This window comes from Cicer arietinum, chromosome 4 (assembly GCF_000331145.2).
Source record: "Cicer arietinum cultivar CDC Frontier isolate Library 1 chromosome 4, Cicar.CDCFrontier_v2.0, whole genome shotgun sequence".
Lineage (NCBI taxonomy): Eukaryota > Viridiplantae > Streptophyta > Magnoliopsida > Fabales > Fabaceae > Cicer > Cicer arietinum.
In genome coordinates, this window is record NC_021163.2 from 5,098,073 (window position 1) to 5,115,978 (window position 17,906).

Genomic DNA, 17,906 nt, shown 5'->3' on the forward strand with positions numbered 1-17,906 from the left:
GCCCATTGTCTACTTTGAATTTTCATAATTTTAAACTTTTGAAATGATAAATTTTTTTGGAAGTTTCGAAAATAAAAATTTTGAAATGTAATATTTTTTAGGATATGAAAGATATAATTACTAGGTACAATAACTATTTGAGACTTCATTAGGAAACATCGTTAAAGGCGAGACACTTCAAATGACTTGTATAAATGATCTCAAGATATTTTGTTACTCAATCTATAGTAGTTGACACCAGAGGAATGTCACACGAAATATAATCAAATCGTCGAAAACATCGCTCCGAGGGACTAAGTATATTGTCATTGGTTCAAAAGGATGATTGATTTGATCATTATCATATGGTCTAAATACTACATCCTCAAATAAAATAACATCAAGCCTCCTTTGGTCATCATTACACTTTCGACAACTGTTTGACGGTCCACCTACGGCCTCTGGGAGTATGTTCAAAAATTCTTCTACTATCCCACCGCTTACGGATTTTAAGAAAGTGTTCCTAAATTCAACACACTGCATAAACAATAAAAGACAATTATACAAAAATATAATAATAATAATAATAATAATGATAAATAACAATTACACCTATAAGAGGGTCATATACCCTTCCAACTTTCTTGTGTCATGAATAGATCAATCTCTCATATTATCATATAACGCAACCAATGCAATTGTGCTTCATGCATAGTTTTGACAATGCTTCAAATTAATGAATAAGCTAACATACTTCGCATCAACTCGAGCGTGAGTCTTGTCGACGAATGTAGTACTTTCAACTACGGGTAAAAGATATGTTATTGAGGCACACTCAAATTGATTAGTTTGGATGAGACTTTTGTATAGATTGTGCAAACATTGCGGTTTATATTAAACACATTTGTTAAAATTTATCTCAATAGCTCCTTCTTCCATTGTTGTCCTTAACAGTTCACGTGCAACCATCACAAAATTATTAGTAATCATATTTGTTGGCGCACTAAAGAACCTACCATATGGAGGAATGTGCAAAAGAGTTTGACATCATTCACTGTGATAGTCATTTCTCTGAATGACATGTTAAACAAGTTGATCTCTATATACCACTTTTCTACAAAGACAAATATGAAAACAACGTAAGCCATTGTCAAATAAACTGAAGGAAAGTGCATCAATTCGAATTCTTGAATCCAATACTTTACAATATTTAATATTTTACTTCGACAAACTTCTTCAATTTCAAACAATGTGTGATCACCTTCAAGAACTACAGTCGTGCAAGTAATTAACAAAAAATAACACAATAAAATAAGTACTCATTACTAAAATGTACTAAATATATTATACCTATTCTTAATTAAAAACTTTAATTAATTAAAATATTCCTCTTCTTTTCATATCTTAGGAGTCATATGGTGTGTTCGTACTGTGTCAACACCGAAGTAACGAAGGGTCCTCTAGGGAACTCATGCTGCTGGACCTGCTATTCGGCTGCCTAGTCCTCTGCTTCCTCATCATCCTCTGTTGTCTCATGTCTTACGATGGTCTATCTTCTCAGGCTCCTCCGTCTGCACAAGTTTTGAACATCCTCATCAAGTTCCTGAGATCTAAAAACCATGCCTGCGACGATGTTGACAGGGTGGACAAATACAAACACCATGGACGGCCAGTCTCATACATCTGCCAATTAGATGTCGTAAGTGGGACTATTTCGCTTACGGATGATAGTGCAAATGACTCATCCTAGCCACTTACATAAAAATAATAATTAAAATAAACATATCAATAATTTAGATTTTTCATGTATTTTTTGTGAGTATCGATAGGGTTTGAGTCCCATTGTGGATTTACGGGTGCGTGGAATCATATGCAAGACCCAAATTACATATAATTTTAGGCCAAATTTCTCTATTTAATACTTAAATATATTGACATTTTTCTGAAATTTTATAACTTCTTAAATATTAGTTTTATGAAATTTTTGGCTTTATAGTGAAGTATTGGAAGATGATGAAAGGAAAAGGATAGATATTAAGGTTGTTCTAGGATATTTTTATAATAAAAAATTAATTTAAAAATATTCCTTGTCATTAAAATATTTTTTAATTTTGTCATGTTAGATCTATAACGACTATGTACGCATTTTTGTATGGAAAGCGTGTGCATATTTTATGGCTTAAAAGATATTAAACTAATATTTTCGTGAAATTTAAAAGATCACAAGATGTAGTTTGCTTATAAAAATTTACTAACTTTGGGTGTTAATTTTTTCAAAATTTTAATGCGTTCGTAGCTTAATTTGGATGCGTTTTGTGAGTGCTAATAACCCATGTCTGACAAAATATGGTGCAGGAAGTTCAAGAAGTGGGAATAGACAAGAATTGAGAACAAGATCATATACTGGCCCATGACAAAGCAACTAGTATTAGAGCTTTTTGAAAGAATGTGTGTGTATCGATAGTAATTCGATTAATGAATGCAATGATTTAGTGTAGGTTTAGTTTCACGGTAACAAAAAATAAATTTTGAATGAATTGATTTTAACGAAAAGTGAATCGCGTGTAAAATAGTTTGTTTGAATTAGTTCACACATAAAAGTGAGTTGAAACAAAAAAAATCTGATGAAAAAATCATGTTTAAAGTTAAAAACTACAAATTCTAACTTCAAACACACAAAAAACACGCAAATTAATATATTAACACTTTGGCTACAGTTTGTTAAAAACAGGTGAAAGGAGTTCAACTCAACTACTTAATGACATTAGCAATTTAAGATGCATTGTAACCTTTAGATCAGATCGGACATCCTTCTTCGATGATGACACAATTTTACTCTCAAATTTGAATCCGACGATGTAATCATTGTACTTCTAGGAGTTATGACTTTTGATTCCAATTCATTGCATTTAGGCCTTTCTGTCAGAATGGTGTTTGAAACATTATTTGTTTCAGCATGCCTAGATTTTCCAGTTGAACTTCTCAGTATCGCTTTGACGCGAATATCCGAATAACTTAATGATTGTGAACAAGGAAACTGGATTGAACTTCTGGTGACTACTGATGCTCTTAAACTTTTTAACCTCCCACTAATTTCTTGTTCAGCAGCAATTTGCCTATGCCGACTAGCAACCGTTGAATTCATGAATCGAGGCACTGAGTTAGATACACTTCTTTCAATAGGCTTCTTAGATGTTTTAGGAGTTTCAGTGACCTCTTTGAAATCATCTTTGGGACTAGTAGAGGCTACCAAGTCATCATCACTTTCAAGAAGACTAAATGTAGTTGAAAAGAGCTTTTTATTTTCGCTTAACTTTAACTCGGTATTCTGTATTTGATCCTTTAAACTCTGACGTTGCTTTTCAGCTTCCTTAATGTCTTCGTCGAGCTCGATAATCTTCTTATCCCTTTGCTTCTTCAATTCCTAAAGTACATGTATGCAGTAAGCAATCTTCAAATTAACAGTTGCCACTAAGTAACTTGGTTTAGGACAAGTTTTAGTAAGTTTATTATTACCACTGGTACTTCTTTATTGGACTCTATCGCTCTTGCTCTCTTTGCAAAGTTTAAAGAACAAATTGTCTCACAAACATCTTCTTCGGATGAGCTAATATGCACTAGCATCAACACCTTTGAGCCATCCCCTTATGTATTTCATTATAAAGATTAGACATTTTATATTATATAGGAAAAAATCAGAAATATAAAGTCAACATAAAACATGAACTGTCCATATCACATTTGCACATGCATGGTTCATACAGACACATGTCTCAGTGTTCTTACTCTAGTTTCAATGTCTCACCATTTTGCACACAAAAAATTGGTAGTATTTGCAATTTAGATAAGAAAGCGGCATCATACCGAGAGAATCTCGCAGTAGTTGGGTCAGCTTGCTATTTCTGCAAACAAAGTAACATAAAATTATGTAATAGTTTGATTGTCTAGAAAGAAACAATAATTAGGATAGAATAAAAGAAACAAAAGCTATATTAAAAATGTCTGATATCTGTAGTTATGTTATAGATTGCATAGAAAACATAATTAAACATGAGCAATCAGCACTAGCAAAATACTTGCCTGTAAGGCACATGACACCTCTTTCTCTTCAAAGCTGCAAGGACATCAGCTAGAGCTGAAAGAGAAAGATTAATAGCTCGGCCTTCATCAAGTGTTAGTCCACTTGCCCCAGTTTTTAGCAACCGTTCGCTGCCTCCAAGATCAACCATCCACAACTTACTTGTTTCGGTTTTGGCTTGCGAAGCATCCCCGCGTCTAAATATGCTTATCCTTGTCAAGCTAGATATATAAAGCTAAACAGATAACGTAACTATCAAGCTGAGAAAACAATGAGAATGTTTTGGAGTATCTAATTAGAACTATGACTCACCAGTGTGACCTGCTAGATGCCTCATTTACATTAGTCCACGAGGTCGATCTGAACCGTCTTCCTTTGTTGTACCACCATCTGGCTTTAGCATAATCTGAAATTTGCACTTCTGAGAGACCCTCAATTTCCACCAATCCCTTTGGATCTGTTTGGATGTTGAGATTGCTGAAAAAAGAGTTGACGAACCAGAGTCTCAGACAAATTACCCTATGAAATTCAATCATACATAGAAGTTTTAGTGAAAATGGTAAAAAAAAAAGAAAGAAAAGGTTACCATTTTGTCATAGGTTCATATGATCTAGAAGACTGTCTTGGAGCCAGCAGATCCCTGACATTGCCCATGTAAACTTCCAACATACTCATTGAAAAAGTAAATGAAGATGAACTATCCATCGAGGCTTGACAAAAGAGCTCTTCGAGTGCACGAGGAATGATCCCTGGTAGCTCATTTGTACCATCCTAAATTAATCATGTCAAAAGCCACCATACATACATTAGATAATGGCAATGTTACTACACAGTCACACACTAAGCATTATTAAATTTTAATATTTAATATAACTCGTCGTTACAAAATCGACTTGTAAGGCGAGAAGTGTCATTGTTTAAGTGGATTTTTCCCAGTAAGCGATAACATTATTTAGCACATGAACACAAATATAAACACAAATTTCGACATGACTGACCATGGTGAATGTCTTGCCTGTGCCTGTTTGACCATAAGCGAAAACACACACATTGTGCCCGTCCATTGCTGATCTTAGAATTGGCTCCACCTCAACAAAAACACTTTCTGTAGAGGTTCAAACAATGGCAAACACAAACACCTCCCCTTCAGTAAAATTAGTACTATAATCAAATTAAAAATTGGTAAAAATACAATGGCGTTTGATACTAGCCTTGGCTTGCTTCTTGAGGAAAAACTTTATCAAACTCAAAATCTTTCCTTGTTCCTCCCAACTTAACATGAATTCTCTCTGATAAAACTGATACAGATTCAGAATTTCTCCTCTTTTCTGTCGACCGAACTCTACAAAACACTCGAATGCTCCCTGGATAACATAATGAAATTATTCAACCCCTTGAAAGAAAATAGCATACCAACCAAAATTCCAATTCATTAATCAACCAAGTAGTTAATGAGTTTCAGCTAAAGAAGATTCAATGCATAAATCGCCCGGGAGTATTCTAGTTTGAACACTGGTTGGAACAACCCTTGATAAGACTTTATTAACCTCTCAACCAAACTCTACGATTACAAGATACACTTTTCCTTGAGAAGCAAATGATTAAAAAAATTTATTCAACATAGAGCCTCCAATTAACACTACCACTACCTTTGATATCCAATATCTTACTCAAAGCTTCTCTCCTCTTTTCATCAACTATTCTCTGCTTCAGCCTCAGTTCCTCAACTTCACCTGCACAAACCCAAGCAAAAACAAAATCAGCAAAATTTATTTCACATATTTAATTCAACAAAAACCAAAATGAATTAAATATATATATATAAATGACTTTGGTTTATTCATATATACTTTCTAAATTGGATATCAAGCGCTGAAGCTCGTTCTTTTGGTGCTCAGGCACAACACCAACATCAGTATAAACAGCGGAAACCGGTAACAACCCATCAACTGAGTCTGAGTTCAAATCCAATGAGAGTGATTTTGAAACCTCAGTTAACAGAATCTTCTCTTCTTCATTAGAAACCAGCATTTTTTTTCCAAAACCTATTTATGGTAAAGTAAAGTAGAAAACGTTGTAGACAAACCAGTGATTGAACAGTAATGGAAACAATAACTGCTTCCTCGTATTCCACTACACAGAGAGAGATCTGTTGTTTTACTGACTCATCATGGGAAGCAACGATCGATCACAGATTGTAAAATAAATTGGTCAACACAACAGGTAAATTAAAATTAAAAATAAATAAAATGATGCAAAAAAGGTAGTAGTAGAAGTAGTTGGTTTAGAAAGAAAGTGAGGTAAGCGAAGGTTCTAGAGCCTGAAAACACTAATCAACTATCTAGTCATGAAAAATGATGCAAGAAACTGGAATATAATGAAGCTTGCGTTATGATGAAGCTATTATTATGCAAGCACTGATTTTCAAGCACGTCGTGAAAGTAAGGAGCTACAGAGAAAATAAAAATTATTAGTAATAATAATAGTAATTAAAAAATGAAGTTTTGGATGGGTTGGTTTCGATTTCAATGATTGAACAGTTTCATGTTGTAAAAAATAAAATATGATTGAACACTGTCATCTCATGGACACTGTTTGTTATTAGGACTTATTTATATCAGTTAAAAAAGGAGGCCTTTTAATTTTGGAGTATTAATATTAAATTAGATAAAAAAAAGGAAAAAATAAGAATCATTTTGGTTGGTCCAGATGTCGAGGTTGTGCCTTTTGAGTTGGTAGGAGCGTGAGGAGAATAGTGGCAATGCCCTATTTAAAAGATGTTTGTTTTGGTTACCACACAATCCACTGTCCTCTGTTACTGCTTTTTTTTGGTGTAATACTTTGACTAGACGCAAGGAGGAACGTGCTTGGTTCTTCCCTTCTACTTTTTCTTTCAAGATTATTATTTTCTTTAGTTTGATTAATTATCCAAGTCATATGCCAGAGGGAACGTGCTTGGTTTGGTTCTTCCCAATTATGTTTCTTTCAAATTCTCAAAGAGTTCATTGTAGGGTTGATTTTCACATGGTTGTTACTTTGCAAGTACAATTTAATTTAATTTGAAGTTAGTTAGAATGAAAATGTTTGGTAGAAACTCTAACTTGACACTACGACAGAGAAAAAATATCGACAATGATATGATAATTAGGTTAACAAGATAGATATAAAGAGAAAGTGAGAGATTGAATATGTGTATAAAAATTAAATATGTTATAATATAATAGTTGTATATAGAATGAATTTATAGTTTTAAATTTATTATTTAATTCATTTTATATAAATGTATCTAAATATTAATTATTTTATCTTTAATTCATTTTAATCAAAAATACATTTTATATTATTAATTTATTCAAAATTTATTTATTTATTTAAGGGATTCAATTTTTTATATTTGCAACTGCATACAACCAAACACAATTATGCCTGTATCTCGTTGATGATGTTTTCATTGGAAGGTGACCATTCAATCTGAATTAGACTTGAAAACAATATTTGAACTTTTACTTTTTTTCCCCACATGAAAAAACTATAGATGCAAATGAGTTTTCAAATAAAAATTTGAACCAAATGATGATTCCATTGATAGACACAAAGCCTATAATTGGTAACAAAATGTTTTAGCTAAAATGAAGGCAGTGACTATTTCGAACTTTTTAGTTCTATCGTTAAAATAACAATTATTTTAATCATATTGGCTCTTGTTGTTTCACATAATTAGTTTTTATACCAATTGATGCATGAAAACTTGGTACTTAAAAAAAAGTTTGTAAATTAAATCGTTTCATATACGGTCTAAAACAAAACTAACCATCAATGGATATATGGTCTCCAATTTTCTTATTTAACTAATTTTATATTAAATGTATCTAAATATTAATCATTTACTTTTAATTCATTTTAGTCAAAAATACATCTTACATTATTAGTTCATTCAAAATGTTTTTTAGGGAATTCAAAATTTTATTTTTGTAACTGCATATAATCAAAAACAAGTGTGTCTAACTCTTATCATTGACAATGTTTTCATGGAAAAGTAAAAAAAAAAAAATTGTCTCTCATCCATCATCTAAAGTTGAATATAGAATATTGTTTCAACTATTTATGAAATTCAATAATTGTTATATATTCTGCATGATTTCAAAATACACAATTATATAAATTTGATTTTATCCTGTGACAATAAATTTGCATTACACGTTGCGATAAATTCAATCATTCACTTACAAATAAAACACATAGGAGTGAATTCTCACATTCTTCATGACAAAGTGCAATATGATATGATGCGCTTAATGCCCATTCCTCCCAAGGATCAAGTTGCAAACACATTCCCAAAACCATTGCATGCTTGCTTACCCTTTCAACACTCTCTGTCTCCAAATTTGGCATGTTAGACATACATTCAGATTGAGGGGCAGAGGTGTTAGAAATAGTTTTTTTTTTTTTGAATCAAAATACTCAGTTTTATGTTCTATTGATCATTTTTTTTATTAATAATCTAAGTTATTACCTTTAGTTTGATACCTTAAAATTTTCCTTTATTCCCATCACTATATAAATGGGATATGGATGCAAAGATGGTGTATTAATAATATAAAATAATTTTAGACTTTCATTCAATCTTTAACTATTCAATGTAGTGGCCAGGCGAGTTATAATTGATAATAATATAAAACAATTTTGTAATACCAGTGCATTACTTTTTTTCTTATGTGATATATTTTACTTTCAATTAATTGAACAATAAGAAAATTAGTAAAAATGCAGAGGCAAAACGTTTTCCATTTTTAAAAAATCGGGTGTTGTATTGTTCCATAAAAAAATTATGGCCTTTATTAGAAAATTTAATATAAATGTGAATGAATTTTTACATTCTTAATCAATCGCATCTATTATATTATTATTTAAAAAAACTATTAGATCTTTAATGATTTTTTACTTTTATTATAATTATTTTTAAAGTCACATACAAAATTTATCATGACGTGACAATTGTGTAAAATATTTTATACTATCACCGTTACCATAGTATGTCGATTGTGTAAATTTATTTATATTGACAATGCATGAAAATTAAACTTTTATTGAAATATGTGTCGATAAGTGTCTTATCATTAGATTGAATATTTTGTTTTAAGCTAGAATCTGAGAACTATTACGTAAGTTTGTGGTGATATTTGTTATCACTTCTAACCGCAAAAAAAGAAAATGTATATAATATAAAAAACTATATGTCATTATTATTAAATATACATTTATCTTTTTTTTCACTTTCATTCAAATCAAACAATTGAGAAATTAATCTCACTTTTTTCACTTAATATTTACCCACTGTCATTCATTTAACATTTTTTTCTTTTAACTTCATTTACAATCAAGCATTAATATTTTTTTATAGTCAAAATTCTAATATAAATCATAATCTATTATAGATCAATATTTAAAACTTCAATATTCACAAATGTTATATTTTAAAAGTAAATATTAATAATCATTTATATGACTGCAACATAATAATTTAAATATACTGATTTGATATAAATAAATAAAATAAATATGTATCAATATAAATCATATAACTGCCTCATCAATAAAGATGAGAAATATTGTAAACTATTGATTCTAAAAAGTATATTTGTTAGATCTTAAAAATTTCTAATAATCTGTAGATATTTGTTTACCATGGACTACTTTTTATATACTACTAACTTCTATAAATTATAAATAAATAAATAAATAGTTTAACCACCAAATGTTCCTTTCCATGAAATGAAAAAAGTTGCTGCCAGATAAAGTGGGACATGTGGTAAATTGATAATCAATGCTTAAGCAGTAAAATCAGGAAGCAAAGCAGCGAGTACAACTGCGAGGTTTTTCCATATACAGATCTCTTTCTTTCCAGGAAAAGACGATCTTATCCTCGAGTGGAAAACACAAACCGAGTCAAATAACCAACCATAACAAAATCAAATCAAAAGCCTCATTTACATTTGCATCCATCGTCACTCTCTCTTTCTCCCACACAAACTTGTTGAATCTTCCACAAATATTAAAAAAGAAAAACTGAAGAACAGAGCCATACATTTATCATTGATCGAGGTTCGCACTTCATTTTATATTCTATAGTTTCATTTTTCATTTTTTTTCTCCTTAATTGTTAGCATTAAATGTGGAAATTACACGACAACAACGCTTGTTATGATTAGGTTACCAATTTTCGTAACGTTACAGGATTCATTACTGTTACTGTTATTGTTATTATTATGATTTTAACTGTTACGTTTCTATACTCTGAATGATTTGCGAAATTCGATTGCTTCGGCTAGTTTTTATCTAATCCACATTAAGTTTTCTGCGAATTCGGTTAGCTATGTGCTTTGAGTGGTGAATTAATTGTGGATTTGGCTTAATGCAAATGTAATCTAAGTCCGAATGAAAGAAGCGAAAGGGAGGGTAGTAGGTTTGGAATTGCAGAGCTTAGTGCATGGCGCACTGTTAGTTGAGATATTAAGAAGACTTTTAATGTTGGTTACAATGGCAGAAAGCATTTGTTCACAAATTTATATCAGTGGCAGGTGCAAAATATGAGAGTACTTTTATATTTTGAGTGTGTTGGGCTTAAGATGCAAAAGAAAAAATTTCAGGTGGTTAGAATGCAAAAATAAATAAATAGGGGTATTGGTGCAATTTTTCAAAGTTGAGGCTGTGCACTACTCCATACATTGGAACTGGATCCGCCCCTGGTTGATGTGATGGAAATTATTTAGGGAACAGATCAGGAATTTGATTAGGAAAAATCTCTGATGATGGAATTGAAGCCCACAATTCACAGATTATGATATGGTTTCTTGGCATTGTTTGTCGTCTGCATAATGTCATGGTCTTGTTTGAGGTTGCATTGCATTGGTCATGTTTCTTGCGTTTCAGTGAAGTTATTTGTTTTACTGGGCTCAACTCCCTCTTTTGAGGGCTTTTTAGTATTTATGTTATTTAGCGTTGCATAGACCACTGAAAGTCACCATGTACTTTGGATTATTGCTATATTTGCAAAGAATTAGATGTACTGGATTTATTTAATTTCAGAACTCGTGGGTTATGCCTAATGCATGGGTATAGTTGACAGACCACTGAAAGTCACCATGTACTTTGGATTATTGCTATATTTGCAAAGAATTAGTGAATTAATTGTGGATTTGGCTTAATGCAAATGTAATCTAAGTCCGAATGAAAGAAGCGAAAGGGAGGGTAGTAGGTTTGGAATTGCAGAGCTTAGTGCATGGCGCACTGTTAGTTGAGATATTAAGAAGACTTTTAATGTTGGTTACAATGGCAGAAAGCATTTGTTCACAAATTTATATCAGTGGCAGGTGCAAAATATGAGAGTACTTTTATATTTTGAGTGTGTTGGGCTTAAGATGCAAAAGAAAAAATTTCAGGTGGTTAGAATGCAAAAATAAATAAATAGGGGTATTGGTGCAATTTTTCAAAGTTGAGGCTGTGCACTACTCCATACATTGGAACTGGATCCGCCCCTGGTTGATGTGATGGAAATTATTTAGGGAACAGATCAGGAATTTGATTAGGAAAAATCTCTGATGATGGAATTGAAGCCCACAATTCACAGATTATGATATGGTTTCTTGGCATTGTTTGTCGTCTGCATAATGTCATGGTCTTGTTTGAGGTTGCATTGCATTGGTCATGTTTCTTGCGTTTCAGTGAAGTTATTTGTTTTACTGGGCTCAACTCCCTCTTTTGAGGGCTTTTTAGTATTTATGTTATTTAGCGTTGCATAGACCACTGAAAGTCACCATGTACTTTGGATTATTGCTATATTTGCAAAGAATTAGATGTACTGGATTTATTTAATTTCAGAACTCGTGGGTTATGCCTAATGCATGGGTATAGTTGACAGACCACTGAAAGTCACCATGTACTTTGGATTATTGCTATATTTGCAAAGAATTAGATGTACTGGATTTATTTAATTTCAGAACTCGTGGGTTATGCCTAATGCATGGGTATAGTTGACGGTGTTTTTGAAGCTGACAGTGCTTCAGAGATTTGAGAGTTCGGCTGTAGAGAAAGCTATTAGAGTTGTTGTAGAAGCACCTAGATTGGCAGAGATATGTAGGGCTGCTGCTGGTGTTTGATATCTTGTTAGTAGGTTTAGTTTGATAAGTTTATCTGAGACATTTTGAAAATCCAGCATATGATTTTTTTGAAGTTTTAGGGTGATGGTTGAGGATAAAAGTCAAATGTGGATCCTTAATTCTCCAAGTTATTCTGTAGGTTACCACATCTGCATCTTACCAACCATTTTCAAATATAAATTATATATTTTATGGGATGACACATGTTTGGTTGAAGCAAATAATTTATTATAGCATGACATCTTTTTCATTATCTTACTTACTCCTGGATATGCTATATGTGCTATGTGATTTATCATTTATTCACTGCCACAGTTTTGGCAATGCACCGCGTGGGTAGTTCAGGGAACACAAATAATTCAACTCGCCCTCGCAAGGAGAAGAGATTAACATATGTGTTGAATGAATCTGATGACACAAAGGTAACTCATTGTTTCTTTATTCTATCTATTCCAGAAAAATGGCCAAGTTTCATGTTTGTTATGACCTGCATCTTTACCCCCCCCATAGACATTTTGTATGACATTTGCTTCAAACTTGTGAACTAGATGAGATTGAGAACCTGGCTGTTTCACGAAAAAATCACCTCCTTTGAAAAACAAAAATCACTTTTAAGGATTTTCATCACGTTTTTAAACTTTTAAAAATAATCAGAATCTGAAAAAAACTGTGGTATGAGTATAATGAAAAACTATTTTGAGTTACTTCTGAGAAATGTACTGATTATTATGAGTGTGATAGATGCGAGAAAATGTTCATTTTTTAAATGATTTCGAACAAACACAAATTGCATATGGTTTACATAAAAATCTAAAAAATAATAATCATTTTTTATACAATGTAAGAAATACTTTTTTCAATCTTAAACAAATGGGCCCTGATTGTGTGATTCTTAAGGTTAATAAAGTTGTATCCATATTGTTCTCTTTCTCTTTTTTCTTTCTTTCTCAACATTAGATCCTTTTGTGGAGTATATACTTTCCTCCTTATTGTTAATATTTATCACTATTTTACCGTATGAACAATCAAAACTTCATCAATAGTTTTTCTATACACTCTGGTGCCTGTAAGTCTGTAACCTTCTGACTTGCTACTTAGCAATTGCTTCTAAAAGGTACATGTAATAGATGCTCCTTTGCATCAACCTTGCATGTTTTAGTTGGAAACTCTTTGAAATTTGAAAATTTTCTTGGTCGATATATCTATCTTCACTCCAATTTTTTTTCCACAGCATTGTGCAGCCATAAATTGCTTGGCTGTACTTAAGTCTGCAGTATCTGATGGGTCTGATTATCTCTTCACCGGAAGCCGTGACGGAAAACTAAAACGGTGGGCACTAGACGTGGATGCAGCGACATGCTCTGCGACCTTTGAATCGCACTTGGACTGGGTAATCTTTATCTTTCTAATCAAAATATTTGCACACACTTCAATTGTCTGGTGATCTATGATTTATTAAGAATTACCTCATGAGTACGATGGTGATTATTTTCTATGGCTACCGATGATGTTCTAGTTACACTACTTTCTCCCTATTGTCTCCATCAGTTTCCTAAGATGGATATGCAAGCGAGTTTCACATTATTTATGTAGTAATTTTCTTGCTTAAACACCAAATTTAACGGTCGGATTAGAAAGTACATATGATGCAGCACAGGAAAGCTATTCACTATGCTATGTGCAAAATATGTATATTTCTTGGGATGCCTAGAATACATTATTTGGGCCCTATATGTGAAGTGTGATTGAGATGAGTATATTTTTCCTAGCTTCTAGTCTTGCAATGGTAGGCAGTCTGCAATTTTTATATGTTTATTTGATATAAAATTTTATTTATTTGTTAGCAATTCTTAGAATTTGGGGATAGGGCATAACTCAACTCCAAAAATCAACTTGTAAGATGAGTACTATGAAAGCCTTATAAGCACTGCCTAGGCCATATCTATAGTCTGTGAGACCCTCAACATCACAATTTATGATACATGCCATGAATAATAGCGCACCTCACTGTTAAATATATTAAATTCTTTTTACAGGTAAATGATGCAGTTCTCGTGGGTGATAGTACACTTGTTTCTTGTTCTTCAGATACAACCCTTAAGGTTTGTTAATTGTTAATGGTAATTTGTTGCAATCAATCCCTGTTATTCTACTATGATATCAGTACTGATTGATTTTTACTCCATTTTGGCTGCTGTATGTTTGTACCAGACATGGAATGCCTTGTCCACAGGAACATGTACTAGGACTCTCTGTCAACACTCAGATTATGTTACTTGCCTTGCAGCAGCTGAAAAGAATGTAATGTTATTGAAACTTTCCATGCTTTTTGTTAAAATTCAGTGCATGTTTTTTATTATTCTTTGATTGTTCAACATCCTAGGCTAATTGTTAGTAGTCCTAGTCAATACAACTTCCTAGACATTGAATATAATTATTGCAGCATCATTATAAATAGAAGGTGTGTGATCTATTAGACACATAAATTTACTCACATTTTACACTTTTTATTAAGGGCATCAAGAAAAGTTTCATTTCAATTTTTCTGTGTTCACAATTGAATTTGATAGATTGTTTGATTGGATTTGAAGTTTGAATCTTATCAAATCCATTTTCTGATCGTTTAATAGTGTCGTGAATTAATAGAGCAATATTGTTGCCTCGGGTGGCCTTGGCGGGGAGGTTTTTATATGGGATATTGAAGCTGCACTTGCAAAGTGCAGTGATGCTATGGATGATGATACTTCAAATGGTGTCAATGGTTCTGGCAACTCATTACCAGTGACAAGCTTACGTTCCATCGACTCTAGCAACAGTATATCCATGCATGCTACCCAAACTGATGGATACATTCCGATTGCTGCCAAAGGCCATAAGGAATCTGTTTATGCATTGGCAATGAATGAAGGTGGTACACTTCTTGTTTCTGGTGGTACAGAAAAGGTACTACGTGACATCCATGTCTATGTTCTAACTGTTGGTGACTTGTTATTACCTTCAAACTTTGAGGGGCATTTGGTTTATATTATATTAGATTGGATTACGTAAGCTGGACTATGGGTTGTTGTCTCTACCATTAGCATGGTTTACATTTGCTTATAGTTTTGTCATTTATCTAGGTTGTACGCGTTTGGGATCCAAGATCTGGATCAAAAACTCTAAAACTAAAAGGACATACAGATAACATTAGGGCTTTGCTTCTGGATTCTACTGGCAGGTTTGTTGAGTGGATTCACATTTTTTAGTTTACACACACACACATATATATATTCTTAAAGTCTCCTGCGCCCCCCTCCCCATAAATGCCAAATTCCTTTTACTTTGGACAAGTTACTGTTTACAAACATTAGAATTAAGAACTTATTTATGAACTTCCCCCCAACTCTTTCTCCTTTTGTCGTTTTCCTTGGCATTTCTTTTTATTGCTACAGAGTATAAATAACTATAACATAAATAGCATACAGTATAAACCCCTATTTTCATCCTTCAAAGATACAATACAAGCATCATCATGGACGTAGAGGATGAAAATGATGACAAAATTTTTGCGAGGACTGAATCTGAATCACTAAATTGATGATGCTTGTATCTATGGACGTAGAGGATTAAAATGATGATTACTAAGACTTAATATTTCATTGGTCATGTTCCAATGGGTTGGCATTTAATGGGCAATAATATAATGAAAATATTTTTTGGAGCAAAATGGAATAGTATAGTAAATCTGTGAAGACTGAATCACTGAATTGATGTTGCTACTGACAATATTTTCATTGCCAATGTTCCAATGGGTGGCTATTTGATGGTGATAGTATACTGAATGGATAAATGTCTGGTTTTCTTTGCCATTGCATATGCATCTTTTCATTGTATGAGTTTTGTTAGGTCGAATTAAGTAATATTTTTCTTCCTACAGCAGCTGAAATGCTTTTTTACATTTATCATTGTAGGTTTTGTTTGTCAGGATCTTCAGACTCTATGTTAAGGTAGTGTATGTTTTTTTTTGACAATAAGGTGGTTTGTGTGTATAGTGTTATAGTAATTTATATTGTTTGTTATATGGTTGACAAATGTCACATCTTTCCTTGTAGGCTTTGGGATCTTGGTCAGCAACGTTGTGTGCATTCTTATGCTGTTCATACAGATTCTGTTTGGGCTCTTGCTAGCAATTCAACATTTAGTCACGTTTATAGTGGTGGTAGAGACTTTTCTGTGAGTGCAATTTTTCTTTAAAAATAAAATGAATATTTTAACTATTGAGTTTCTGTGATGTTTAATTGTTCTGTTTAACCTGTGAAGGTCATCTGATCTATTATTTGATTTGTCCAGTTATACTTGACAGATCTGCAAACTAGAGAGAGTGTTTTGCTTAGCACTGGGGAACAACCAATTCTTCAATTGGCTTTGCATGATGATAGCATATGGGTTGCATCAACAGACTCGTCAGTTCACAGATGGCCTGCTGAAGTATCCAACCCTCAAAAGATTTTCGAAAGAGGCAATTCTTTTTTAGCTGGAAATTTGTCATTTTCAAGAGCCAGGGTGTCTCTAGAAGGATCTACCCCCGTATGTTATGTTTATATTTGTTTATTTCTTAAAAAATACTAATTTTATTATTTTATCTACCAAATGTTGTGTTACTCTGGGAAAACATGATTCTGGTTGCATACACACACGTGAAATATATTTGTTTACTTGTCTCTTTTTAGTGCTTCCTTTTTGGGGATATGATGGGATCTCTCTTCCATAGATGTTTCTACTCAAAGATAATGTTCTTGTGACTCTGTTCGTAGAACAGATACAATAGGAAAAGAATATTCATCTTATTTGACTTGATAATACATGGTAAACATTTATAGGATTACAGAGGAAAGAAAATAAATCAGAAAAGGAAAATAAAACAAATCATAATTCTCGAAGATATCTAAACATTGAAAAATTCAAACAAATCTCCTTGATTTAATTCCTTTATTAGAGGGATTTCCAGCTGACTGTTTTCACAATATTCACACCATAATCTCCCTGATTTTTTCTATTTTCAACAGATTCTCTGTTCTGGGGCAGGATCACTAATAGTTTTTCTTTTTGTTGCTGTTCAAATGTAAATAGGTTCCTGCATATAAACAGCCTATCTTGACTATTCCCGGCACCCCTGCAATAGTACAGCATGAAGTTTTAAATAATAAGAGGCATGTCCTGACTAAGGTAATCATGGTGCAGTGTTTGTGTTATTGTGCCAATATTGTCATGTGTTCTGTTGAGTTATCTTCTGAGCTGATAAATGGCTCTTTTATAGGATACTTCTGGTTCAGTGAAGTTGTGGGAAGTCACAAAAGGTGTTGCAATTGAAGATTATGGAAAGGTGAGAATCGGTTGTCCTTTCATTTAGTAATCTGCACGGAGTCTTGTTTGATAGGGAAACATCTCCTTTAAAAAAAAAAGACACGGAAAAAGCTTAGTTGTACCTATTATTATTTTCAAAGTTCAACTATAGCTGACAGGGCTCATTTGTAAATTGTAAGTTCAAAATAGCTCATGCTTTACATGTGGAATATGTAGGTACCATTCGACGAGAAAAAGGAAGAGCTATTTGAGATGGTATGATTACATGTATTCGTGATCAATTTTTTTGAAATGACACTTGTTTTAATTATATTATTTTTTAAATGCTGGTTGGTTTATATTTTCTTTCC

The 17,906-nt window shown here is 32.6% G+C and overlaps 2 protein-coding genes across 3 annotated transcripts in view; one reads left to right on the forward strand and one right to left on the reverse strand.

Annotated features, from left to right (window-relative positions):
• Nucleotides 1–2,645: 2,645 nt before the first annotated feature.
• On the reverse strand, nucleotides 2,646–6,633 carry LOC101489288 (kinesin-like protein KIN-14U). 2 transcript variants are annotated; one of them, XM_004495715.4, is made up of 10 exons: nucleotides 5,908–6,633; nucleotides 5,707–5,790; nucleotides 5,269–5,421; nucleotides 5,056–5,162; nucleotides 4,644–4,828; nucleotides 4,370–4,534; nucleotides 4,060–4,278; nucleotides 3,844–3,881; nucleotides 3,496–3,623; nucleotides 2,646–3,403 (listed from the first exon to the last, which is right to left on the reverse strand). In XM_004495715.4, exons 1-10 carry the CDS (start codon nucleotides 6,086–6,088, stop codon nucleotides 2,771–2,773), a joined length of 1,893 nt encoding a protein of 630 aa, XP_004495772.1. In that variant the 5' UTR covers nucleotides 6,089–6,633; the 3' UTR covers nucleotides 2,646–2,770. The 2 variants fall into 2 exon arrangements, with proteins under 2 accessions (XP_004495772.1, XP_027189655.1); XM_027333854.2 differs by lacking the exons at nucleotides 5,707–5,790; nucleotides 5,908–6,633 and having other exon boundaries at nucleotides 5,073–5,162; nucleotides 5,269–5,408.
• A 3,258-nt stretch (nucleotides 6,634–9,891) lies between these two features.
• Nucleotides 9,892–17,906, forward strand: part of LOC101488963 (uncharacterized) — a 13,868-nt gene continuing 5,853 nt past the window's right edge. The window contains exons 1-13 of the mRNA XM_073367788.1: nucleotides 9,892–10,159; nucleotides 12,529–12,635; nucleotides 13,445–13,603; nucleotides 14,250–14,315; nucleotides 14,425–14,514; nucleotides 14,860–15,156; nucleotides 15,333–15,430; nucleotides 16,164–16,199; nucleotides 16,305–16,425; nucleotides 16,543–16,779; nucleotides 17,323–17,418; nucleotides 17,510–17,575; nucleotides 17,773–17,813. Coding sequence (XP_073223889.1) covers nucleotides 12,537–12,635; nucleotides 13,445–13,603; nucleotides 14,250–14,315; nucleotides 14,425–14,514; nucleotides 14,860–15,156; nucleotides 15,333–15,430; nucleotides 16,164–16,199; nucleotides 16,305–16,425; nucleotides 16,543–16,779; nucleotides 17,323–17,418; nucleotides 17,510–17,575; nucleotides 17,773–17,813 — 1,406 coding nt within the window. The 5' untranslated portion in view covers nucleotides 9,892–10,159; nucleotides 12,529–12,536. The remainder of the gene's footprint in view (nucleotides 10,160–12,528; nucleotides 12,636–13,444; nucleotides 13,604–14,249; nucleotides 14,316–14,424; nucleotides 14,515–14,859; nucleotides 15,157–15,332; nucleotides 15,431–16,163; nucleotides 16,200–16,304; nucleotides 16,426–16,542; nucleotides 16,780–17,322; nucleotides 17,419–17,509; nucleotides 17,576–17,772; nucleotides 17,814–17,906) is intronic.

Coding starts and splice junctions, on each gene's coding strand:
- LOC101489288 (XM_004495715.4), bottom strand. CDS start 6,088: ATGCTGGTTTCTAATGAAGAAGAGAAGATTCTGTTAACTGAGGTTTCA. Junction 5,791..5,907: donor CTTGATATCCAATTTAGAAA/GTATATATGAAT, acceptor GGGTTTGTGCAG/GTGAAGTTGAGGAACTGAGG. Junction 4,279..4,369: donor GCATCTAGCAGGTCACACTG/GTGAGTCATAGT, acceptor TTATATATCTAG/CTTGACAAGGATAAGCATAT.